At 38.9% G+C, this 27,389-nt stretch overlaps 1 protein-coding gene across 5 annotated transcripts in view; it reads right to left on the bottom strand.

Annotated features, from left to right (window-relative positions):
* Positions 1 to 27,389, bottom strand: part of LOC132398500 (ELKS/Rab6-interacting/CAST family member 1-like) — a 734,829-nt gene that overhangs the window by 28,416 nt on the left and 679,024 nt on the right. For 4 of the 5 annotated variants that reach the window (XM_059978062.1, XM_059978064.1, XM_059978063.1 and 1 more), the window contains one exon: positions 2,747 to 2,938. The exons of the other annotated variant lie outside the window; for it this stretch is intronic. In XM_059978062.1, coding sequence (XP_059834045.1) covers positions 2,747 to 2,938 — 192 coding nt within the window. The remainder of the gene's footprint in view (positions 1 to 2,746; positions 2,939 to 27,389) is intronic. 5 annotated transcript variants of the gene reach the window in all.

Below are 27,389 nucleotides of genomic sequence, written 5' to 3'. Positions count from 1 at the left end.
TGTATGATTAATACACAGTCAGTAGTGGTTTTCATTTATAATATCACTGGAGCCAAGGGAATATTAAATTGCACCATTAATTACACTGTGCCATGATCTGCCACTGATACAGGAGATGCTACTGAAAATACATCTGCGCATTCTGACATGTTGTTGTTGCCCTCAAATTGACACAGGTTTGGAAATACATTCCAAGATAAATGAGTATGACTTCAAGCACTGCTCCGTGTATCGCCAAGTAATTTGAAATCCCTGGAAAGTCCCAGTGCAAGATATGACACTTAAGATTTATAACCAAAACCTTCTGCAGAGTTGCAACTATTAAAAATGAATTTTGACAGGATTCTGGCTGACGTCACTTCATTAGAATTCTTACCAACTAGATTTGTCTTCTTTCACAAATGGAAATTTGCATTGACAGCAGACAATTCACGAAGCTGATTATCAACATCTGTGGTGAAAACTAATTTCTTATTGGCTAATGTTTGTTGTGCTGTGTGCAATACTTACAAGTTTGTGCTAAATCTTGAGAAGAATATGTGGGTTGGCTTCATTACTAGGACATTTAAAAACCAGTGGTGTCATTTACTATGCTGTTAAGGACATCTACAAGTAGATTAAAGATCAACATACATTTTAAATGTTGGTTCCAGTGAGTTCTGATGAAGGTTATACATCTGAAATATCATAATTTGTTTTGGTGCTTCTAGATTATAATAACTATGTTGTGCATTTCCAGCATCTTCCATTTACAATAAGTAATGCTATAGGGCGCACACAATAACAGTTCCTGACCACATTTTATGTTGCTTTTCCTTCAATGTTTTGTCTACAATATAGAAGATCTATTAGCTCCTCTTCTATTAAAATCCATAATTCCCAAAGGCTCCACAGAAGAATTTAGGAAATGGCACCAGAAGGTGTCTGGTAACAATTCAACATGGGCTCTTCATCTAAGTACTTGATTTCTCTTGAATGCAAGTACTGACAACACAGATTAACTAGGTGAGGAATTTCAAGACCCATTAATTCTTTTTATTTCCTTGTTTTAAGTACAATTTAAGTAAATAAACTGCAGCCATAATGTATTATTAATGAGGTTGTAGTTCCAAAATATTGGCAGAGGAGGAACCTGAAATTTTGCAATAGAGTGCAAATAAGATGTAAGCTATTAGAGATATTAAATGTTTGTTTGAGTGGGTAAGATCTAATTTTACACCTTCAGGTTCTGATTTCAACATAGTCTAGATTGATGGAATAAAAGTTTACTCTGTTAATTGCATTAGTTCTCTGCAATAGCCTCCATTTTACATTATTTTGGCATCTTAATTAAGGCTACAGAATGGGTGATGTGAAAACTTGTTAAAAATCTTAATACTGGCATTACGGTAAATTCGGTCTTTCTGAGGTTTGGCTAAAGTAAGACATTGGGGAAAGGCAGAGAAAACTTTATTCTTTTAGTTGTGTAATACTGGACTTGGGTGTGTTGGCACTGGCTATCTGAAATTGTAAGAGCAACATTGCATCAGCAATGACTCTCACTTTGGTAAATATAAACTACTGCATCATAGTCAATTTTGATTTCATTATAATTAAGCTATTCTTTCATTTTAATCCCTTCCTGATGAACAATGCAGAATTCAGGATTGCACGAAGAGATCCGTTATACTTAACCCAACATAAAATTTTAAAAATTTATGCTATGCATACTACTTGTATGTTCAACACCTTACTGTTTTTACACTCAATTCCATCTTCACAAATTTGTCTGACCATTTTAATAAATGATCCTGCAGAACACCAAAACATCACCAGTGAAGACATCTTGCAAATTACCGGCTGACAACATAAAAGAATATCACCTTGTTAGCACATACTTTGTCGGGTATGTTAACAAAGATTAAGATTTGTTTGCAAATATAATGAAATCTTTTATTGCCATAGCAAAACTTTCCAATTTGTAGAAATAAAGCAGAAAGTTCTCTCTTTGGCATCCTTTCAAATGCTTGCACAGAGCAGTCCTACTTCCCTCTGTGAATTTGTTGAGTTGAATTAAAATATTTGAACTGTAGTAAGTACCCAAATGGATTATGCCTTTAATTGATACACATCAGTATAGAATAGCAAAGTCAAGAAATCCTGTTTTCAACTAATAGAACTCCATTGTCAGTGATCTCATTTTATTTTCTCATCTCATGATTCTATTCACCTTTCTATGACAACTGCTGACTAGTTCCAGTTAAGTGAAGATTATTTCCAGTTTTCTTCAGGATCTCTGATGCAAAACATCATGGTGTTCTCAGGTAACCAAAAAAAATACACCTCAAATAGATTCACACCTTCTATTCCCCATCTCTTTTCCCTGTATAAAGACTTCTAAGCCGTAGAAACTGAAAAATATCTTAATAACTGTTGTGATAATGGCAACAGTGGTAGCATTGGTACAAAGAAAAACTACATTACAGGTTTTTATTGTCGTCTGGATCATTAACAATATGAATTAGAGCTATAACTTTGGAATGATAAATGTATAAACAATTTCTACAGCAAAAATATATTAACATTATATTGTGAACTTATAGACTTATTAATTCAAAAAGTATCTGAATCAATAGCCTATTTTGTCAGCTGTGGGAACATAACTGACAATATACAACAGATATGTGGCAAAACTTCAATGAGCTGTCTTCAGTACATAAGAAAGAAAATCCTGTTTGACCAATTGCTATACATTCCTTTCACTTACCTGCTCTGAGCTCATCTTCTGCAGTGCTTCCTCCCACATTGCCCTATTGTTATCAATACCACCATATGCTGGTGGTGGTGTCAATCCTTGAAGAATTTGTGAGTCGCGGTCCTGACACAAAGCCATGAGGTGTCCTATGTACAGCTTCAGTTTACTGCGATTTTGGTTCAGTTCTAACAGTGACTGGACGATCTGTTGGAGGGAAACACAGGCAACAATCTATTGAAATAGAGGTACTCTGTCATTGCTATTATGGCCATTGCCACTAGAACAAGCAAAGCTGGAAGCCACTGCCACCACAAAGTTGATCACCAGGATAAGCATTGGGACTGAAGGGAATTAATCTGTAATGCAGCTAGAGAAAGAGAAATAAAAATGAACACAAAAGTATGAGTGACTGACACCCAAATCACACAAAGAGCATGAAACACATTGCAATAGTTAACAGTGCCTCCCAACAAACAAGGCAATAAAGTCAAGGGAGCATGATAAGAAAATCACTTTCACTTTAAAATAAAAGCAATTATCTTAAGTATATGGATCTCCTTTCTGTGGTCTTTGACTCCTGACATCAATGTCTACATGTTATTTCTGATCAATCCTGATTTGGAGAGATACACTTCATATTCTCACCACCATCATAACCAACCTGCTCTGTGTTAAACAAGAGTAAGGTTCTAAACTATTGCATCTTTTACCTTCTAAAGATGTACCAGAGTAGTTCACAACTCACACAGTACTTCAGAAGTATAAACACTGCTTGTTTATGGACAAAAGCAGCTGCATTTTCCACATGGTAATTGAAGGCATATAGTTTTACTACAATGGTAGAAGGATAAAGGTTGGCTGAGGCAACAGTAGAACTTTTCTACTCTTAGATATGCAAGAGGCTACAGTCTAATGTGTTGTCTGAAAGACACTTTCTTTATAACATGTGCATTGGTTTCTGGCTCTGACTTGACGTTCATGCAATGGAGCAGGGACATTACCAATGAATTAGGTTGACACCCTTAAAATTGAGACAAAAATGAAATAAATGGAGATTTGGAAGTAACTGAAAAAATAAATTGGTAGATATACCATTCCATGGAGAATAACTACATCCATGGAGAATATAAGTTTCAGATTAAAGATAGTTATTCATTTGAAGATCAGCAATTTCTCTTCCCAAAGATGCTGCCAGACATGCTGAGTATTTCCAGTATTTATATTTTATTACTTAAAATTGGGATACTGCAGTCTTTAACTGCAGAATACAGTCAGGGGTTATTTTAGCATTTTGCAATGCAATGTTCAGTTCACATCTGGAATACTGTGTTTAATTTAGGTCACCAGGCTAGTAAAAGGACATATGCACAGTGTATATTGGAATGGATTTAGAAAGAATAATAACAAAACTGATGCCAAATACAATAGGGATGAGCTATGGTTAAAGATTAGAAGATCAAGTTCTAAAGTTCAGAGAAAAGTTTAAAGAGAAAATTCATTCAGGTGTACAAATATTAAGTGGTAATGGATAAGAAAACCTAGACTATTACTTCAATGTCAAGCTGTAGAGCCAAAAGCATAAATTTAGATCCATGAAAGTAAATTAGACTAGACATCAGAAAGATTTCTCAAAATCAGAAGTGATAAATGTTCTGCATAATCTGGCAATGTGGAGGAAAATAAAAGCATCCAAAAAGCAGCTGAATGACTGTCTGAAGGAATTAGGTTATTTTATGTATGAACTAACTGGGTGAATGTTATTAAAGGCTCATAAATTGACATTGAGGTATCTTCAAGCATGGGGTAAATATATTCAACTAGTTTGATGCTGTATCTTCTGTTTAGCATGATTTAATTGCCTTTCATTAAAAATATCATCACTGTCAGGATGGTAGCAACAGAAGCTAATTTACACCGCTTCACCAAGCACCTATGCTCCATCCACCAGAAAAAGCAGTATCTCCCAGTGGCCAACTATTTTAATTCCACTTCCCATTCCGACATGTCCATCCATGGCCTCCTCTACTGTTGCAATGAGGCCACACACAAGTTGGAAGAGCAACAGCTTATATTCCGTCTGGGTAGCCTCCAACTTTATGGCATGAATATCGATTTCTCAAACCTCTGGTAATGCCCCTCTCCCCCTTCTCCTTTTCCCTCTCTCACCTCATCTCCTTGCCTGCTCATTGCTCCCCTCTGCTGCACCCTTTTTCTTTCTTCCATGGCCTTCTGTTCTCTCCTATTAGATTTCCCCTTCTCCAACCATGTAACTCTTTCACCATCTTTCATCTTTCTCTTTCAACTTCCCAGCTCTACTTCACCCCTCCCTTTCCCAGTTTCACCTATCACTGTGTACTTCTTCCTCCCCTCCCTCAACCTTCTAACTCTGCCTCTTCATCTTTTTTCTCCTCTCTTGCTGAAGGGTCTCGGTCCAAAACATTGACTGTACTCTTTTCCTTAGATGCTGCCTAGTCTGCTGAGTTCCTCCAGCATTTTGTGTGTGTTATTTACACTGTAAGGATAGGGAAGGGGATGCAACCTATGAGCCGTGGTAAAAAAATACTTGCTGCACTAATAGCCTGTAGGGAAAGTTATCTATCCTCAACTATATTGGCCAATATTTAGTATAACAGCATTGTGACTAACACCAAGTACTATCTTAACTGTAATCCATTGTAGTAAACAATGATAACAAATATAAAAATAATTAAATTGGACTGTGGTAGTTACTGGATTAGGATACAAAGGGGAAATGCAGACCAACTTGGTTGAGTGGTGCTGCAAAAATGACCTGTTCTCAGTAAAACTAAATAACTGATTGTTGACTTTAGGAAGGGGGAAGGAAGACAAACATGCACGTGGAGATCAGCAGTTGAGAAGATCAAGCACTTCAAATTCATGGGTATTAACATATTAGACAACCTGTCTTGGACCCAATACCTAGATGCAATACCAAGAGGTGGACCAGGATCATTACTTTCTTAGAAGGTTTAAAAAGGCATAACATGTCACTGAACACTCCAGTAAACTTCTACAAATGCACTGCTGAAAATATCCTGGCTGACGGTTTCTAGTGCAGCAATTCAAATGCCCAGGAATGTAAAAGCTGCAGAGACTATTGAACTCAGCCCAATACATCACTAGCACATCCCTCCCCATCACTGAAACATCTCTCTTTAAAGATCCCCGCCATTTGGGCCATGTTATCTTCTCACAGCTACCATCAGGCAGGAGTTACAGAAGTCTGAATCTCTATACCACCTGGTTCAAGAACAGCTACTTCTCTTCAATTATTCAGTTCTTGAACACAAATGCACAACTGTAATCACTACCTCAGTATAGCAACACCATGAAGACTTTGCACTACAATGGAGTTTTTGTTCTAACTATATCCTTTCTTATTTAATTTTGATAATAGATATTTATATATTTTTTGTGAATGTTGTGAATGTATCTGATGCTTTGTGCCTCCGATGTGATTGCAAGTTTTTCATTGTACAATATGACAATAAACTGAACGCTGACTTTGCAATAACTTCCATAGTGGGGTGTGTCAAATTGATATCCAAGCCTTCGACAATGATCATTCACGAGAAGTATGTTTACTTTAAACATATACATCAAACAGTGAAAATTTTGGTTATCCTTAAAAGCATAAATACTGTAATTACTATTAAACTCTCACCACTGCCTCACTGCCTTTGTCATACCCCTCCTACTGCTTTACTCACCATTTCATTTGCCACATCTCGAGTTGCCTCTTTTTACCTTGCAAGTCCTGTGCCCGCCACTATTACATGGTGAAGGATATTTGCACACTCTACCATATGGCAATACACTACAGTGACAGACATACACTCAGTGGCCACTTTATTAGGTACACTTGTACATCAGCTCGTTAATACAAATATCTTATCAGACAATCAAAAAAATCACGTGGCAGCAACTCAATGCTTAAAAGCATGCAGATGTGGTCAAGAAGTTCAGCTGTTGGTCAGACCAAACATTAGAATGGGGAAGAAATGTGATCTAAGTGACTTAGACCGTGGAATGATTGTTGGCCTCCTGGGAAGTTCACGCATAACAGTCTCTAGAGTTTACAGTGAATGGTGTGGGAAAAAAAGCATTCAGTGAGCAGCAGCTCTGTGGGAGAGAAGGCCTTGTTAACGAGAGAGGTCAAAGGAGAATAGCCAGACTGATTCAAGCAGGCAGGAAGGGGACAGTAACTCAAATAACCATGCAGTACAATATTGGTGTGCAGAAGAGTACCTCCGAATGCACAACATGTTGAATCTTGAATGGATGGGTTACAGCAGAAGAAAGCACACCAGACACCATTCCTGTACAGAATAAAGTGGCCATTGAGTGTATATCCACCAACACTGTGACTATTTTATAGTAACAGACCCATTCCTACCATTTCAGTACGAAGCTAGATTCTGGAGGAGGATCTGGATCCGGACCCAGATGATTGAACTAGTCTAACATAGTTCCTTAGCTTGTCATCTTTGAGCATTTCATCACTGACTTAGTCATCCTACTTTGGAGAGGGCCACAAGCTGGAAGTGAGCTTTGAGTGTGGCAAAGTGGGTTGGTGAAAATGTTAAGTTGCAGGCTAGACATATCCATCCTCATGAGTTATTTGTGGACCATAGTATGTTATAGACTACAATTCAACAATAAAGTTTGGGAGTACGTGTTTAAATTGAGCACGATAGATGGAGATTCTAATATCCAACACTGTGAGGTTGATAGCTCTGAGTTGGCCAACTCCTGAAGATCAGAGCTGTCAGGCTGGGCTTGAATTCGTGCAAGAAATCAACCGGTCAATTTATTCCAGTCAAGATGGTGCCAGTGTACAATGTTCCCTCAGTCAACATCTTTCAGATAGCCCATGAAAATGTCTGTTTTACTTCTTTTATGTCTGTTTCTCATCTTAAAAATGTTTCTGAGACTGTTAGAGCCTGCGATTTACAGTTTGGAGATCAGTTGTGTGATCCAGAGCTCTGCTGTCTCTGAGAAAATTCAGGGAAGTGAGTGCATACTCTTGAGAGCTTTGATGCGAAGAAACTAAGAGCTGATGTTTGATTCCATTTTGCTGATTAAAGCATCAAGGAGGATGGAGACATTGAAGCAAATAAGGAAGGCAAGTGAGTTCAGCACTGACTGCCTGCCTTGTCTGTGAGCGACCTATCACTGTGTGGCTAGCCATGGCAGGTGAGTTGGCCTCTACCTCCTGTGGTGTTCTTCTCTTTTGATGAATGTTAGAGGATGTTTTGTCCTTCCATGTTTATGGATTGGATTATTGTGTTTATGGACTGTGGACATTTTTAGACATTGTTTTTGTATTCTGTGTTCTCGCCGATTCCTTTTCCATTTTGTTGTGTGAGTGTTAATGTCCTTGTTGTGTTCTGTTTAGATTTTTCTGCGAGGGAGGGGGTGTTTGGGTGTCAATGTTCTTGTTACTTTTGTGCGGGCAAGGGGTGTTTGGAGGTCGATGTTCTTGTTGTATTCTTTTTTGGGGGAGGGGGTTTGGGGTTGATGATCAGGTGGTGGGTTTGATGTTTCTCTCCAAACAATTTTCATGTTCCTTGTTTTGTGGCTATCTGGAGAAGATGATTCTCAAAGTTGTATACGGATACATACTTTGATGACAAATGAACCTTTGAACCAACTTGCCTCATCCTCATGAATTCCCCCTTCTCTAGATACATCACATTCATTACAGTAATAAGTTGCGGAGTCAAATTCCTAGACTCATTCTGCAGGCACTTTCTATGGTGCTTTGTTGTCCTATCATCATTCAACAAACTAAGAACTTGAAAGATGCTGTGACACATCGCAGAAGCAGAATCACTTTTCACCACAATCTATAAATCCTTGAGTTGTTGTTTCTCTCACATGATCAATAAGCCAGGGACCCAACCCAAGTTCAATGAGGAATGTAAATGCGCATGCCAAAAATAACCTGTCAACTGAGCAAAAATACAATGCAAGACTCTTAGCAACACACACAAAATGCTGGAGGAACTCAGCAGGTCAGGCAGCATCTATTTCTCTCCAGTCCTGCTGAAGGGTCTCGGCTTGAAACGTCGACTGTGCTTTTTTCCATAGGTGCTGCCTGGCCTGTTGAGTTCCTCTGGCATTTGGTGTGTTGCTCGGATTTCCAGCATCTGCAGATTTTCTCTTGTTTCTAATGCAAGACCATTCCCTTCTTTGGCAGTCCCTCAGAATTGAGGATAATTTGCTTTGATTCTGGTTCTTGGGATCTGGAGCGACTGTTGAAGTGGTGGCTGATAGGACATAAGGGTGCATGGATTGTCTATGTGGGATATTCCTTCCACCATTTACTCAGGGCTGTGAGTGTACCCAGTTATTGGACTTGCTCCAGAATTACAATCATAGTATACAGCAGCAGCATGTTATAAACATCATCAAGGGAATCTCTTCAAAATACTCAACTGGAATCATGAGACATGATTTTCCATGCACAAATATCCCTAATCACTTCTTGCAGTGTCTAGTGTTCACACTGAGCGGGCTACTGTCGTTCAAAGTGAGGAGGGAAGGGGAAAGGAACTGTTGATGTTTCAGGTTGAGATCCTGCATCAGGTCAGGATGATGCAGAGCCTCAGCCCAAAATGTAAGCTATCCCTTTGCCTTCACAGATGCTGCCTGACCTGCTGAGCACTTGCAGCAGTTTGTTTTTCACTCCAGATTCCTCTTCCTACAACAAAATCATAAACTCTTCCAAAGACATGCCTGCATACCTTGCTAACATTAACAGCTTTTCAACAAAGCCTTTCTCAAAGTAAAATCAATCACGAGCCCTGTTGAGGTTACTGCTGCAAAAATGATGTAATTTTTCAGGTGTCTATGGGTTGGCAGTAAAAATGCCGAGACTTTAGGTCTTTGCCTGGTCTGGTTTGAGTAGCTGATATTCACATAATATACAGGAACCAATGCGCCAACATTGAAAACAACAAATTATATCAAACTTGGTGATATTAGGCTAGTGTCAGATTGCCAAACTGTACTTTATTTTAGTACATCTTAGTTTAAAAAATTATTTCAAGCAATACTACATAAAGTGTACAATACTATGCATGATTCAAAACCTTCTTCATGTAACCAGCTGCTAGGCAGGATGAAAAATAATCTGTAGTGACTTTTATTTAAAAAAACCCTCTTCATTCATTTGCCATTTGCTCTTTGATTTACTTCATGCTTTTAAATTATTTCATCATCAGTCAAATTCAGAAGTTGTACGTGTATTTACAAATCTGAACGTTGTCTTCTTCTATTAGAAAACACCAGCCTAGGAACAATCTCAAAATTAGTATTTTGCTGTAAAAATCATGTTGTTAATCAAAGACCAAAAGGTGGCCAAAAAGAACCTAAATGTTAGAAATTAGTAAAGTTCTGCACTGAAGAAACTAAGTTGTAAGACACAACTTTAGAATGTTCCTATTAAGTTATTGGTGGGCAAGAGTAAGAAACCTTGAGCTCCTAATTAGGAGGCTCATTGCTCAGAAATGAAATTCAACTGTATTTCTGTTAAAATCAAATAACTCGCCAACTACTTACAAACAGCTAGCTCAAGTGAAAAGCCAATTTGATTTTGTCCGTAAAGCACAAAAATTTCATTTGCAGAAGCACAAATTTTCCTTATATTCCCCAAACTATCCAGTCACATAGTCTCTGTATAATTTAACCAGTTTGGTACTGATCTGTTCTGAATTACCAGGCAGTTTTAAAGCAAAGTCTTGTGCCCTCGATACCTACCCAAGCCCATTTCCTGGAGACATTTGTAGTCAGTGAAAAAAACTATTTTTCTTTTATATAGGTCAGCTTTCAATTGAAAATCCCTGAAGTGAAAAGATCAGTGCTTCATTATCAAACCAACTCTTCTCATTTGAGCTATTGATTACACTGGCAATCACAGCTGTTGAATGGGCTCCAAGTTCAATGGCCTTCCATCAAACTAAGTGGACACACAAGTAAACTTCCATTACAAATAAGAAACAAATGAATTGTGCAACCATACTTTCAATTTGATGGACACTTGACCCAGTCATTGGGATGACGATAAGCGTCAGTCATTATTTTATACTGATTCAGCTGTTTTCGTAATGCACAATGATCAGCCACAAAGACATCCATCAGTCATGAAAGCACAGTCAACAAACATAATCTCTACTAACGTCCACTCTGTTCAACTCAAGAATTTAGCACAGATGGCATATTATTTAAGAGATTCTACTTACACTTACATGAACTCAGTTTTCTAATACTCTTTGGTTCAGCAATTCCTTCCAACAAATGTCCTAGTATTATTATTATAGTTCTTGCTCCTCTTGTAGCCAACAATATATATAAAACCACAATATATATAAATATAATATATATATATATATATATATATATATATATATATATATATATATATATATATAAAACCAGTTACACCAATGCTCATCAAGCTTCATTTTACCTTTTAAATTCAGAAACTCCATCATGAAAGATTTCCCACAATAATCAAAAACAAAAGAATGATTTGTGCTATTTAAAACTATCTTTTCTTGTTCTCTTACTTCAAATATGTTTATTCAACCTATTCTTTAGTTCCTTGGGACTTGGCAGTCTGCAAAATTGGAACTGTGGCCTGCCAACTTTAGTCTGCTGAGCAGACAGTGATACATCTAGGAAGCTGCACAAATTCTAGGCTACAGCACATATTCATAGGTACTGGCGTCTGATGTGCTTAAAGTCATCTCTAGTAAAGAAAATGTTAGTCTACATGCAAGTTTAATCATGTTCTTAACATTTGCAATTTTCTATTATTTTATTACAAAGCTTACCTCAGGCACTATGTTCTCTGTGTTGTAGAACCAAAGTGAGTGCCTAGAAGGATTTTTGTAAAATATCTGAAGTGATTTGAGGGTCTTGCTGTCATTTTTCAAAAACAAATTAGTAACCTTTGCTGACTACCCTTTTTATTTAGTTCACAGATTTTATAATAACAGGCATGATTGAAACAATTTTACCTTTAATTTCTTCCCCTTCCTCCATCTACATTCAACTTCTTGGCAACATTTATCTGACATTGCTTGTTTCTTAACCCTTCCATTGCCTGTGTGTGCAAAGTGACGGGCTGATATCCAGCCTTTGTTGATCTGTAATTTTAGAGTCATAGAAAAGCACAGCACAGAAACAGGCTCTTCAGCCCATCTAGTCCATGCCAAACCATTTACTCTACTCCCACCAACCGGCACCTACAACATAGCCCTCCATACCCATACCATCCATATACCTATCCTAACTTCTCTTAATCGTTGAAATCAAGCTCACATACACTTCTGCTGGCAGGTCATTACACACTCACATGACCCTCTGACTGAAGAAGTTTCCCCTCATGTTTCTCTTAAACTTTTCACCTTTCTCCCTTATTCCATGACCTCTAGTTGTAGTCCCACTCAACCTCAGTGGAAAATGCTTGCTTGTATATACCTCTCATAATTTTATATACCTCTATCAAATCTTCCCTCACTCTTCTATGTTCTATGGTTACAATATCATAATTCCATGTGTTGATTCATGCCATGAGCTCATCTGTGTTTCCTACAATAATTCTTGCATTGAAATGTATATGCATCTCAGAACATTAGTTGCATCATGCCCAACCTTTTGATTTCTGACTTTGAGGTCCTAACAATCTCTCCAGTATCTGTTCTGGCACTCTGGTTCCCAATCCTCTAGTTTAACCCCCCCCCAACGTAGCACTAGCAACTCTTCCTTCTGGGCTCTCACTCCCCCTCCAATTCAGGTGCCAACTGTCTTTCCTGTACAGCTCCTGCCTTCCCTGGAAGAGAGCCCAGTGATCCAAAATACTGTCTCCCTCCTCCTACACCAATTCCTTAGCCACCTGCTAAACTGTATGATCTTCCTATTTCTGGCCTCACTAGGCTGTGGTACAGATAGCAATCCTGAGATCACAACCCTGGAGGTCCTGTCCTTTAACTTAGCACCTAACTCCCTGAACTCACTTTGCAGAAACTTGTCATCCTTCCTACCTATAGTATGTCACTGGTACCTACATGAGCCATGACCTCTGGCCTCCAAGATGCCCTGAACCCTGGCGCTTGGGAGGCAACATACCATCTGGAAAGCTTTTTCCCGCTCACAAAACCTCCTTTCTGTTCACCCTGCTAATGAATCCCTTATCACCATAGCTTGCCTCTTTTTTCTCCCTTTCCTTCCGAGTCACAGACCTAGACTTAGTGCCGGATACCTGACCGCTGTGACTTTCCTCTTCTATGTCATACCCCCAAAAATATTCTCACAGGTATACCTGTTGTTGAGGTGGATGGCCACAGGGGTACTCTGCACTGGCTGTTTAACCCCTTTTCCCTTCCTGACTGTAACCCAGTCTCCTTTGTCCTGCACCTTGGGTGTAACTACTTTTCTATATGTCCACCCCGCCCCCCCACCAGCCTCCTGAATGATCCGAAATTCATTCAATTCCAGCTCCAACTCCTTAACGCAGAGTGTTAAAAGCTGCAGTGGATACATTTCTCACAGGTGAAGTTGCCAGGAACAGACAGACAGACACACTTTATTGATCCCAAGGGAAATTACAGTTGCACCAACCAAGAATAGTGTAGAAATATAGCAATATAAAACAATAAATAATTAAATAATAAGTAAATCATTCCAAGTGGAAATAAGTCCAGGACCAGCCTATTGGCTCAGGGTGTCTGACACTCCAAGGGAGGAGTTGTAAAGTTTGATGGCCACAGGCAGGAATGGCTTCCTATGACGCTCAGTGTTGCATCTCTGTGGAATGAGTCTCTGGCTGAACGTACTCCTGTGCCTAACCAGTACATTATGGAGTGGATGGGAGTCATTGTCCAAGATGGCATGCAACTTGGACAGCATCTTCTTTTCAGGCACCACCGTCAGAGAGTCCAGTTCCACCCCCACAACATCACTGGACTTACAAATGAGTTTGTTGATTCTGTTGGTGTCTGCTACCCTCAGCCTGCTGCCCCAGCACACAACAACTAACATGATAGCACTGGCCACCAGAGACTCGTAGAACATCCTCAGCATCGTCTGGCAGATGTTAAAGGACCTCAGTCTCCTCAGGAAATAGAGACGGCTCTGACCCTTCTTGTAGACAGCCTCAGTGTTCTTTGACCAGTCCAGTTTATTGTCAATTCGTATCCCCAGGTATTTGTAATTCTCCACCATGTCCACACTGACCCCTTGGATGGAAACAGGGGTCACCGGTGCCTTAGCCCTCCTCAGGTCCAACACTTACTTTCCCACATAAGAAGCATTCAACTATCCTGCTTGGCATCCCTACTGTTCTAACTGTGCAAATATAAAGAACGGAAACTATACATAAACTGGAAGAAAAATCTACTTCCAGCTTTTCGCCTTCTCACACACAAGTCCTCTACGCTGAAGCCTCAAAGAGCTAAAGCCTCAAATACTGTAATCATAACACTGTCCACCAACAGCAATGGCCCCTCCGCTTACCCCTGCCTTTTAAAATTTGTCCTTGCTAATCAATCCTGATTGCTGATTGGCTGCTGCTCAAAACACCAAACTGCCGTGAATTGATGCCTTTCTATTTGAAAAAGGATCCAGTGCTTTCCCAGATAATGATGAATAAACTCCTCTTGGGCTTCCAGCTGGGTACAGGTTTTGATTTTAATTAATGTTTTGAGGACAAACTCTGCCATCTTCATCAGGGATAATGCCTGGGGCATGTCTAGTCCAGCGGTATATATACCCCATACCACTCTCATCCTGTAAATACCAGCTGACCTGAGTCCCAGGTCATTTCTGGCCTGCATAAGCTGTGATCTGAACTTCCTTAATGCATTTGTGTATGGTATCAATCTGGTATTTCTTTAGCATCCTGGTGATCCTTCCAGAAACTGTGGAAATCTCGCTCCAAGTAAAAACTGGAATTCAATTGTAAATAAATTTGATTGTAAACTGCAGAAAGCTGATTGGATGATGAATAACCAATTAGGAAGGATGGATGACAGGGGTATGTATACCACTTGGCCAGATGTGCCTGGTCATCATCCCTGATGAAGATGACAGAGTCTGTAAACCAAATGTCAGTTAAAATTGATACTTGTGCTCGTCTGGAAGTCCAAAAGAGTTTATTCGCTATATGTACTTAATTGGTGAATCTCAGTAGCTATGTCTCCTCACATTTCAATCACTGATTGGCTACTTCCCTCGACAAGGAAGACCTTTACTAGACACACTGTACCCTCACTTTAGACTCCACCCCCTTTCTTTGTCTCAGACTGAACCAATGGTTTAGTAATCTTTGCACCTCATTAAATACCAAGCTAAGATACCCATACTCGCACCTCCTTATCATTGCTTGTTTATAATGTGCTAAAACCCTCACCCATGTTACTCCCATTCTAGACTGAATGGTTCAGATATTCTCAACAGTTACCATTCTTCACATGCAAGAACGTTGACGAATGCTCCCCTTCTCCTACTCTATTACCCCATCAGACAAAAGTGCTGATAAAGTTCTGATCCCTTCCTTCACCCATTCCCAAAGAAGAGTAGGTAAATCCTTTAATCCTTCCTCTCCTCTTCCATCACTCCATTCTTACATCCACATAAAAATGCCGTTAAATTCCTAATCCTTCCATATCACTGCTTATACTCTCTTCAAACACAGACACATACAAAATTCCTAGCTGAGTTTCTGATACCTGCCTCCATACACAGTACAATAAGTACCAGCATATTCTTTTGTCACTGCAGTGTTTCCCCCTTGATTTCTAGCAGAGGTCGTTGAGGCACACTCAGTTCAAATGCTGCCTTGATGTAAAGAGCAGTCACTCTCATCTCATCTTACTATTCCAGTTCTTTAGGCTACATTTGGACCAAGGCCTTGATGAAATGTGGACTGATCTTGGGGAATAAAGAAACTGGTGCATTGGTGACTGGGTTTTGGTTTAGTGTTACTTGAAATGCCATTGACAATATTTCCCCAAAGTAAATATTCAAAAGAAATACTTCTGAGTATTTTGCGAATTTTGATTTTATTTCATGCGATTTCTTTTCTGAGTAGGGGTGTAGCTCCCACTATTTTTCATACAATGCGACAGTGACAAATCACAGCTGTGAATATATAAAAAGGAGAAGAGTATGGCATCTGCTCCACCATTCATCAGGATCATCGCTGCACTTTTACTTCAGCACTATATCCTTGCAGTTACCCCATAACCCTTGATTCTCTTAACATCCAATAAATCCATCAATCTCTGCTTTGTATGAGCTGAAATAAACAAATCTAAACAGTCCCTTTAGATGGAGAGTTCTGTGGATTCGCCACCCTACAAGTGGAAAAAAATCTTTTCCTTTGAATAGGCCGGACCCTTTTCTGAGACAGGATCTAAGATTCTTGACTCTCCCAAAAGAAACATCCTCCCTGCATCTGTCCTTTAAGTCTCAGAAGAATTTTGTATGCTTCACGATTTCTTTTTCCATTCTTTTAAATTCTCTTGAATTTTGACCTTGTCTTCTCAAACACTCCTTGAATGGCAAACCTGGCATCCCTGAAATCCCCTGGGTGTACCCTATTCTACCGGGGACATTCTCTAATATTATTTTCCTTTCAGAAATCTGTGCTGACTCTTCTTAATCTTACTACCCTATTGAAAATGGCTTATTATATACTTCGTTATAAATTCCAGCTTTTTCCCTTCTACTGATATTAGGCCAACAGATATTTCCTTGCTTTCTCTCCCCTTTCTTTCTTAAATATTGGGATGCATTCGCTACTTTTCAATCCACAAGAACATTCCTAGTATTTGTAGAACTTTGGGGACTGATGACCAGAACTTCCACCACTGTCTCTAGAGCCACCTCTTCCTACATCCAACAGATGTAGATCATCAGCTCCCTGGGATTTATCAGTTTTCATGCTCACTAACTTCTCCTGTAATTTTTTTTAAAACTATAACTTATTTCAGTTCCTCCCACCTGCTAGAAAATCCCTGGTTTTCTAATACTTCTGGCAGTTTTTTTTGTGTCTCCTTCTGTTAAAATGTTCACTAAATAGCTGATCAATTCTTTGGTTATGTCCTTAGTCCTCATTACACTGCAAATTCTACTATCATCAGTAAAGCACCAACAAATAAACTCGCTAGTTTTTCCCTTTTACTCATAGCATTTCTCATATTCCGTTCTGACTTAGAAATGCTCCAAGAGGTGGTATTGCTTTCTATCAGTCTCTTCCCTTTGTTATTTTCCCTATAACTAAGTTTCTCACTCACTCCTAATAATCCCAGATTCTCCTACTGCCATATTACAGTTGCCAATTAACCTAAAAACTAACATGTTGTGGAGTCAATGTTCCCTTTAATTTTTTTCTACAGCTGGCGGATCAACATTGCTTAGAACGAGAAACTTTAATTCAGCCTGAAAACACTGAGGCACTTTAAATGTGTTTTTTTAATTTAATATGCATTTTATGGATATTTATAAAGAAAATTGAAAATTCACATACTTTTGATTTTATTTATAATGAAATCCAATACAAAAAAACTTTCAGATTTCATAAACTTTTTCTCGTCTGTCTTTATTCCAGTTGTGTGGCAACAAAGGCTATGTGCATGGGAGCACTTCAGTCACTGTGTGGCTACACAACTGCACAGCATAAAGGGAACAGAGCTTGTGGCAATGGGAGAAAACCCATGTGGTTACAAGGAGAAAGTGCAATTCCTCAGAAATGCTATTGGGTCACTGCAACAGTGATACAGTTTCACTACCTTCATGCCAGTACTCTGCAGCAACTGTTCCACATTCCATTCTATGCCAGTTTATTCTCATATTCTATTTTACCTGTTTAAAAAAGATCTACTTCTTGGCTTTCCTTTACTGAGTTCTGAAATGCTCCCAATGCTATTTCTGGCAACCTTATAAAGTTCTTCCTTTGATTTAGTGCTATCTTTAAATTCTCTTGTCAGCCATGATGAATCACTGTTCCCTTTGGGTTTTTGTGCTTTAAAGGAAAGCAAGTTATGAATTATTTCACTAAATACAAGCCACTGTCTGTTCCCCATCAAACATTTCACTGTATTTTCCCAAATAACCATAGTCAACTCTTCCTTCATAACTTCATGGTTTCCTTTGAGATTTAAGATCTTAATTTTGGATGTTATGGTTACTCTTCCCTATAGATCCCTTTATAAGATCATCAATTAACCCTCTTTTATTGCACAAAGCAGGCTCTGTCTGAGGTAACCTTTTCCCTCAACTAGTTTCTTGACATAATGAAACTATGTGAAACATAATGAAACATAAAAACCCATCTTGTACAAATTTCATGTACTTGTCCTCTGTCATTCTGTAGCTAATATGATTTGCCGCATCAATAAATAAAGTCCTGTATGATTGTTACATACACTTACACACCTCTAATTTCTTAGAAAATGCCAAATTTTGGATCCCTCACTAAATGTCACTAAAAAAAAATAATCTCAGCGATGCTTAAGCTCATTTCAACTGACTGATACTCAGTGTAGTTGGATAAACAAGTTTTATTTAAGTACTGAATTGAAAATATTATAAATATGGCAGTCTCTTTTTTTTAATCCCTTAATTCCCTTATGGAATTAAAGTTGATAGTTAAAAACGGAAAGGTTTACACCATTTGTTTCAATGTATCGTTTACAGGCCGAGTGTATATATTTTGCAGGAATAAAGCAGATTCCATGCATTGTATTACAATCGCTATGCCAAGTCTCTTGATTTCACGAAACTTGAAATATTTATTGTAAGCTCCAGATACAATTCTATTTGTGGAGTTTTACCATTTTGTGTTTTTGGACAGGATGACAATAGTACCATTTTTCAAGTTTACATCCTAGGCTTTTTGTGAATTAGCTTTTTACAATTATCCATTAGACTGAGAAATTGGTTGTGGACTTCAGGATGGGCAAGTCAGGAGAATACTCGCCAATCCTTATTGAGATCTCAGTGGTGGAAAGGGTGAGCAGCTTAAAGCTCCTGGGCGTCAACATCTCAGAAGGTCTATCCTGTGCCCAACACACTGAATCAATCATGAAGAAACAATACCAGTGGCTCTACTTCATTTGGAACCTGAGAAGATTTGGAATGTCACCAAAGACTCTAGCAAATTTCTGCAAATGTATGATGGAGAGTTGTCAGCCTGGTATGAAGACTCCAATGCACAAGTTCACTAGAAGTTACAGAGGGCTGCAGACTAAGCCAGCTCTATCACAGGAACAACTCTTCCCAACAGTGAGGAAATTTTCATGACACTGTGCCCCAAAGAGGTGGCATCCATTACTAAGAACCTTAATCATCCGAGAAATGCACTCTTCTCATTAGCACAGTCAGAGAGGAGGAATGGGAGCCTGAAGACTCACATTAAATGATTCAAGAACAGTGCCTTTCTTCCTGCCATCAGATTTCTGAATGGTCCACAATACACAAATTCATTATTCCTTTACATTGTACTATTTATTTTTGCACTTTATAGTTTTTATATCTTTGTACTGTACTGCTGTGACAAAACAACAAACTTCACATCATTGTCAGTGATAATAAATCTGATTCTGATTTGCTTTGTCAACACATGACCTTGCCACTATTAATTGGATCCTGTGCTATCTCATAGCCTCATCCAAGGGCTTAACAGGACTTAACCTGCAAAACCATGGCAGTGGATAATGAGGCACAAAGGACTAGTGAAAGAGGTTCTCTGCATCTAACCCAGGTTAGCTAAGTTGAGGTCTGACCATTAATCTCCCATTTTTACATTAATCGTATCAACTTCTCCCCGGCATCTGTAGAGCCAATCACATATTCGGGGCTATTTACAGAGGCCAAAAATTCTCCCACCACACACATTTTTTGGACATGGGAGGTAACTGGTGTGCCAAGTTGGAGACTTTATAAGTTTTAAAAAGAGAGTGGGACCTGCCGGGACTTGTCTGCAGAGTGGGAGATTGATAGGGCTAATAATAACTAGGGCTAATTAGCAGAGGCTAATAAAAATAAGCAAGGTTTGAGCGGAGCGGTTATTATGTGAGTGAACAGTATTAAAGTGGTCAAGCTTTGGTTCAATAAGCTTGGATGAGAACTGGTGCAGGTGAGAACTTAAGTTTGAGAAATCAGAAGCATAACAAGTATAGGCAGGATGGTGATTTAGCTAGTTGAATGCTCTTCCTGTGAGGTGTGGGATTTCAGGGTACCAAATGGTCTCTTGATGATTACATCTGCAGGAAGTGCACCCAACTTTAGGTCCTGACTGACAAGGTCAAGGAACTGGAGCTGGATGCTCTCAAGACCGTCTGTGAAGCTGAAAACTTCATAGTTGAATCTTTTACTAGGCGGTCAGTCTCAGAGTGCAGGCTTCAGATAGTAGATGGGTGACCACCAAGAAAAGTAAGGCGAGTAACGATTATTATACCCCTGCATCAGCAACAATTACACCACTTTGGATATTACTGGGGTATGACCTGTCAGGGCACAGAAGCAGCAACAATGAATGAATAGATGAGGAAGTGATGCAGGGAGCAAGGATTCCGATTTCTGGATCATCAGGATCTCTTCTGTGGAAGGTACTGTATGACCTATTCAAAAAGGAGGTTTTATACTTGAACCCGAGGGGACCTTTATCCTTGTAGGCAAGTTTGCTAGAGCTACTGGGGGAGGGTTTAAACCAATTTTACAGGGAAATGGAAACTGGAGTAATAGGGCTGAGGATGGTGTGATTGGTATATAAGGATGCAGTGTGTCGTGAGATTGTGAGGCTGGACAGGCAGATGATAGGGCAAAACTGTAGTCAGGGCAATGAGGTGACATGTAACACACGGGCAAAATCAAAAAGGGTTTTTCAAGGTGTTATATTTGAATGCACACAGTATATAGAATAAGGTAAATGATCTTGTGGTGCAGTTAGAGATTGGTAGGTATGCCATTGTGGGCATCACTGAGATGTGGCTGAAAGAAATCATAGTTGGAAGCTTAGCATCCAAGAATACACCCTGTATGAAAAGGGAAGGCAGGTAGGTAGAAGGGTAGGGGTGGCTCTGTTGGTAAAAAAAAATCATATCCTCAGAATGAGTTGACATAGGATCCGAAGATGTAGAATCCTCGTGTGTAGAGTTATGAAATTGCAAGGATAAGAAGATCCTAATGCAAGTTATATACAGACCCCTGAACAGGATGAGGGATACAAATTTCAAAAGGAAATAAAAAAAGACATGTAATAAGGGCAATGTTATGATAATCATGGGTAGATTGGTAAAATCAGGTTGGTGCTCAATCCCAAGAGAGGGAATTTGTCAATGGCTTTTTCAAGCAGCTTGTGACTAAGCCCGACAGGGAAAAGGCAATTCTGGATTAGGTGTTATGTAATGAACCAGATTTGATTAGAGAGCTTAAGGTAAAGGAACTCTTGGGAGACAGTGATAGAATTCATCTTGCAGTTTTGAGAGGGAGAATATAAAGTCAGATGTATCAGTATTACAGTGCAGAAAAGGAAATTACAGAGGCATGACAGAGGAGTTGGCCAAGGTTGATTGGAAGGGGTCACGAGCAGGATGACAACATAACAGCAATGGCTGAAATTACTCTGGGCAATTTGGAAGGTGTAGGATGGATACCTCCCAAAGATGAATAAGTATTCTAAAGGGAGGGTGAGGCAACTGAAGCTGACAAAGTAAGTCATAGACAGCATAAAAGCAAAAGGGAGGTCATTTAAAATAGCAAAAATTAGTAGGTTAGAGGATTGGGAAGCTTTCAAAAACCACCAATAAAATAATGAGGTCAACCATGGATGCTACATCCAGCTGTACGCAAACCAGAGCAATAAGATATGGAGCACAAGCTGTTGCCCATGTAGCACGCTCCCCCTCTCCACACAGCTGATGAATCCAAAGGAATGGCAGAGAATGACACACTTGGGCACCAGCAGCATTGCAGGAGCTGCCAGTCAGCATTGAACTCAATGTAGGATTGCTTTAGGGACTCCAGCTCCAGATTTTACCCCCAGCCCCTTGGGGTTTACTCCCAAAGCCCTTTCCATGAGTGGTTATAGCAGCAAGGCAGCAGAAATTTGAGATCAGAGTTTCCATTCTCCTAAAAGAACTGCTAACCACGGCTGATGAACCTCAATTATCCAAAGTAACTGGTTCTACGGCGGCAGTAACCCACTTCCCCCACCCCACCCCAGTCACTTTTCCTGTTAGTAGGTTGGACAGGCCAAGGAGCTAAGCCACATGTGAAGTCCAGGAACTACACTTGGTTGTCAGAGGCTTTTGAGATGCACACTTTTGGGAACATTTAAAAGGTAGTGTGAGCTTATCCCCACTACCACCCCCAACTATAACAAGCTTAAGGAACCAAAAACTACCAGAAGGCAACTAAAAAACCATAAGGAGAGAAAAGATGAAATACGAAGGTAAGCTAGCCAAAAATATCCAAGAGTATACCAATTTTTTTTCAGATATATAGAGTACATGAGAAATGAGAATGGATATTAGACTTCTGGAAAACGACGCTGGAGAGATAGTAATGGGAACAAAAATGGTGGACAAACTTAATAGACACTAGGAGTAGGTCAGAAATTAGAGTGTGTCAGGGGGCAGAAGTGAGAGTAGTTGCTATTATTAAGGAGACGGTGCTTGGGAAGTTGGAAGGTCTGAAGGTAGATACTAGTCACCTGGACGAAATGGACTACACCCCAGGGTTCTGAAAGAGTTAGATGAAGAGATTGTGGAGGTATCAGTAGTGATCTTTCAAGAATCAGTAGATTGTGGAATAGCTCCAGAGGAATGGGAAAATGCAAATGTCACTCCACTCTTTAAGAAGGGAGGGATGCAAAAGAAAGGAAATTATAGGCCAATTAGTCTGACTTGACAAGAGGTTGGAGTACAATATTAAGGATGAGGTTTCAGGCAACTTGGGAGTCCTTGTGCAGGATTACCTAAAGGTTAACTTGCAGGTTGAGCCAGTGGTAAAGAAGACAAATGCAATGTTAGCATTCATTCGAGAGGACTAGAATACAAGCACAATGATGTGATGTTGTGGCTTTATAAGGTACTGGTCAGACTGCACTTGGAACACTGTGACCATCTTATCTATGAAAAGCTTTGCTGGCATTGGAGAGGATCTCATTGAAATCCATTGATTATTGAATGGTCTAGACAGAATGATGAATGTGTGGATTTCATTGCCATAGGTGGTTGTGGAGGCCAAGTCACTTGAGCACATTTAAAGAAAAGGTTGATAGGCTCTTGGTTAGTCAGGGCATCAAATGTCTCAGGGAGACAACAGGAGAATGGGGGTGAAAAGAATAATAAATCAGTCATGATGGAATGATGGAGCAGACTTGATGCTCCTTTGTCTAATAGTAGAAATTAGTCATATGGTGCAATCCTTAAAGTGAAACAGTTTTAAAGCATCATTATTACATATATTTCAGTTGAGTAACCCTTTAGGTAGCACAGATGAAATCAATGTTGCTATGAAATCCCCATTCCCCAAGAGCTGTATGATCATTAAAACACATCCCATTTTCTGCTGTTAAAATGCTCCAAATGAGCAGCACATAAAAATGCTATCATCTATGCATAGCCTATATTCAAAAAGTTGTAAGCTCATACTAAATTGCTAGATATACTTGTTCAACTTCAATGATTCATAGCATGACTGTATTTCCATAACTTCCGACCAAATTCACTCATATAACTTGAAAATCTGCACAACAAGAATTAATTTCTAGCCTAGTACATCTCTACCTTTTTCTAGTTCAGAGAAAAGGTTATACTTCAGGTACAGTAAGTGTGAAGGTTCTACAAAGATTATAGAAGAGAGTTGCCAATATGGTTTCAGAGTCAAGGAGCTTTAAGTATATGCATAAATTGGAGAACCAGGGGTTATTCCCCTTAGAATAAAAGAGATTGGTAATGGATCTGACAGAACAACCTAAAAAATGGTCCCATAGAGAAAGCAGATGAAGAGAAAGTGATTACATTGGTGGAAGGGTCATGAACAATGGGGCATAGAAGAAATGGCCCCTCACTGATTGGCACTAGATTCTAACATGATATGAGGATATTTTTTATATATAAAGTGACTCATTAGGTCTGGAATGTGCTATGCTTTGTAACTACAAAATATATAAACTAATTGAAAGGAAAAGACAGAAGTCCAAGATGTGAGTGTAACTTAGTGTTTAAGCGAGGTATGTACATAACAAGGTGGTGTGATGGTGTATGCCATTTATGTACAGCAACAAGTGTTTCTGATAGCTCTGGACACCTTTCTCCTCCTTCCTTTCTCTTCTTCCAGCTTGTATATCTTGATCTTTGAAAGGTCATTTAGTTCACTGAAGAATTCTCTTACTAATCCTTCTATTGCTTCCTTTATGATCTGATCTCTCCTCTTAGCTTCCTCATCCATAACATCTGATGAATCATGTTTTTGTATCTCCATGACTTCTTTCTCTTTGGCCTTCCAGTCATCCAGCTGGGCTTTGGATCTACTTTTACAAACAACTTTCTGTCTCTCACTTGAACTTCATGCAAAAACCTCAATGCACACAGAGTAGATTCTGGTCCTTTATACTCAAAGTCAAATGTTTACAACTTTTCTGAAGTTCCGTGCACTCACTTCCAGCTTAAAACCAAACCACATTTCACAAGTAACTGCCTGCTTAATATATCAGAAGCTTTCTCAGATATGTTGCTTACAAAAACTGTTGTTAGTTGGACCACTGCTTTCATCACTTTCACGATTCCTCTGAGCAGCATGGTCCTTCCTTGGTCAAATACGCTTTCTAATCAGAGACACAGAGGTAGGCACCAACACCTGTTTGCACTCTGTTGGGCAATAGTTCAAGGTATACAGCATGGAGACAGCTGCAGCATCATACAGTACCTCTCCTAATTTGCTTTCAGTTGACTGACTTTCTTACAGGGAATAAGGCACACATATGGTGGATGGATCTCTACTGAAGTTGTAGTTGTATCAGACTCTCCTATCCCCATAAGGCTGGTCCTCCTGTTTTTAATCACACACATGCTCAAAGTGGTTTGTTGGTTGCTGTATTTCATTGTTACAGATGTCATTCCCACCAGAGTTATCTTTTCTCCAGTACAAGTGCTTATTTGGATATCTGCAGGCTTCAGTTCAGTATCTTTGAAACCTCGCTCAAATTCATGTTGTGGAATGCCTGAAACAGCAGAACCAGTGTCCAATTCTGTTTCAGTTGCCTTGCTGTTCTCTTCTGGTATAAGCCATATTGTTTGTCTCTCATTAGCTTTTACTTTGCAAATCTCAAGGCTACCAAATCCTGTGTCACTTTCATTATTAACAGATTTTTTTATTAATAGCATGTAGATTAGTTCTCTTTTTGAAATTGTAACTGAATTTTTAAAACTTTTTCTCTTCTCTCTGCAGTCCACTTATTTCTGTCTGCCTGATATACTCTCTGTGCGTGTTCAACTTTATTGCATTTTCTGCAAGTTTCACCTTTGTTCTGGTGTATGTGTGTCTCTGCTATAACAGAAGCACAATTTTTTGGCCAGGCCAGTTTCTGTATAGACATTGTAATTTTGTTCACACTCACTTTTATTCATGACTGCAAATCAATTGTGTCTCTGCCTGCTGTTTCCATTTATACAGCTATTCTAACTGCTCTTTTAAATACAAGTGGTGCTTCAGTTAGGAGCCATTTTTGAATGCTTTCTTGTGGGATTCCACAAACTGAATGATCTCTCAGTGTATCATTAAGCCCATCACTGAAATAACAATGCTCAAACAACTTCCTTCAATTCGGCCATGTATGCTGAAACGTACACCCCTTCCATTTGATTCCACTTATGAATCTAAAGTGTTTTCCAGTCGACAGTGAGTTTTGTTCTAAATGTTCTTGCCTAACTTGCATAATATCATTGAAGCTCATTTCAGATAGCTTGGTTGGAGCAGTTAACTTTCTAAGCAAATGGAATGTCTTTAAATTTAATGCACTCAGCAAAACTGGCACTTGCTTCTCACTGACTATTTCCTTTTCTTCAAAACTGTGCTCAACTGAGTTAGTATACATATTCCATTTATCTATTGTGCAATCAAGCATATCAACCATTCTGATATAACCAGCTATTTCTGCTCTTTCTTTTTAATGATTATCATCACCCAGTACTGTTTATGAACCGGTGAATTTTTCCATTTTCTGCCTTTAAAAAAAAAGACTTGACCGTGGCTGTCCCTTTCCAAAGAAGCATATGCTGCACTTTTTTATTTGACCATTTCTTGCTGCACTTCTTTAAAAACTCAAACATCCCACTGTATTTAAAAAAAAAATTGAACTCCTGCTGCAGGTAGGAGTCATTTTGGGTTAATTTAAAACTTCCTTGTCACCACTGTTATTTCTTGTAACTCCAAAACAGAAAAAAACTAATTGAAAGGAAAAGACTAGCATCCAAATTATGAGTTAATCTTCGTGGTTACTTTAAGTGAGGCATACACATATCATATGGTGACGTGATGACGTATGTCATTTATATACTTTTACATACAACCTGCAATGCACTATGCAAATAACAAAGAATGATTAATCAAACAATATTTACAATATTACTCAAATATTAATGAAATATTATACAACAAAATGTATTGTCATGTGGTAGGGAAATAGATTTGATTGTGGCATCCAAAAGTGAGCTAGATATGATTCTGAAAGGAAAGAATTTATAGGCTATGCAATGAGAGCACTAGTAACTTGATTTTAAGCAGAGCCCATATGGACTTAATGGGTCAAATGGGCTCCTTCTATTGTGTCACCATTTTGTGATTTTGTATCAACTTTCCTGGGGCATAAATTTAGATTTTAAAATTTTCTAGTTCAGATTAGTTAAAATAGCCATGTCCGACAGATTCACAAAACCTTAAAAAGAATTTAGCTTATTAACAACACAATTCAATGATATTCAAGAGGAGCCCATGCAGAGAAGTGAGGTCTGGTGCTCATGCGAGAACAGTCAGTGAACACTCCACATCTGGGCTTGGTATAGAAGTAAAATATGACACACACAACCTGCATGCAATTTAGATGATGTGCACCATTATCAAACCATGTGTTTAGTGGTAATAGCACCATTTGTAAGCCACAAGTGAGATGTATAGAAAAGGATTAAACCATGTTATAAAGAAAACAAATGGCTGCCACGTCTGTTACTGGGAAAGTCTCAATTGGCTACAGCTTTTGTTCTCAAATTGGATGGAAGCATTTTGCTTCGGTTTAAGCTCTCGTGTATACATGATGGGTCTCAGCCATCCTTTCATATTTAAAGATATCCAACTATAGGAAATAGTTTGTTACGGTGTCAAGTAGTAATGCTTTTGAAATTCAAAAGTACGATTATTATATTGAATCAAAAATAGTGGTCACATATCTGCACTGAGCTGGGAACAGAAGCTGAGAAAGTTGACTGAAAAACTCAACCTGATCTTATCTACTTCACATAACTGTTATCATCCCCTATTAGTGGGTAGTCCACAAGCATTAAAATTGAGCATCATAGACCAGACCTCATAAACTAGACTTGAACAGCACAAACAAATGAGA

This window comes from Hypanus sabinus, chromosome 8, assembly GCF_030144855.1.
Source record: "Hypanus sabinus isolate sHypSab1 chromosome 8, sHypSab1.hap1, whole genome shotgun sequence".
NCBI classification, from domain to species: Eukaryota; Metazoa; Chordata; class Chondrichthyes; order Myliobatiformes; family Dasyatidae; genus Hypanus; species Hypanus sabinus.
The sequence above is the reverse complement of the archived record's forward strand: the minus strand, read 5'-3'. Positions and strand labels throughout refer to the sequence as shown.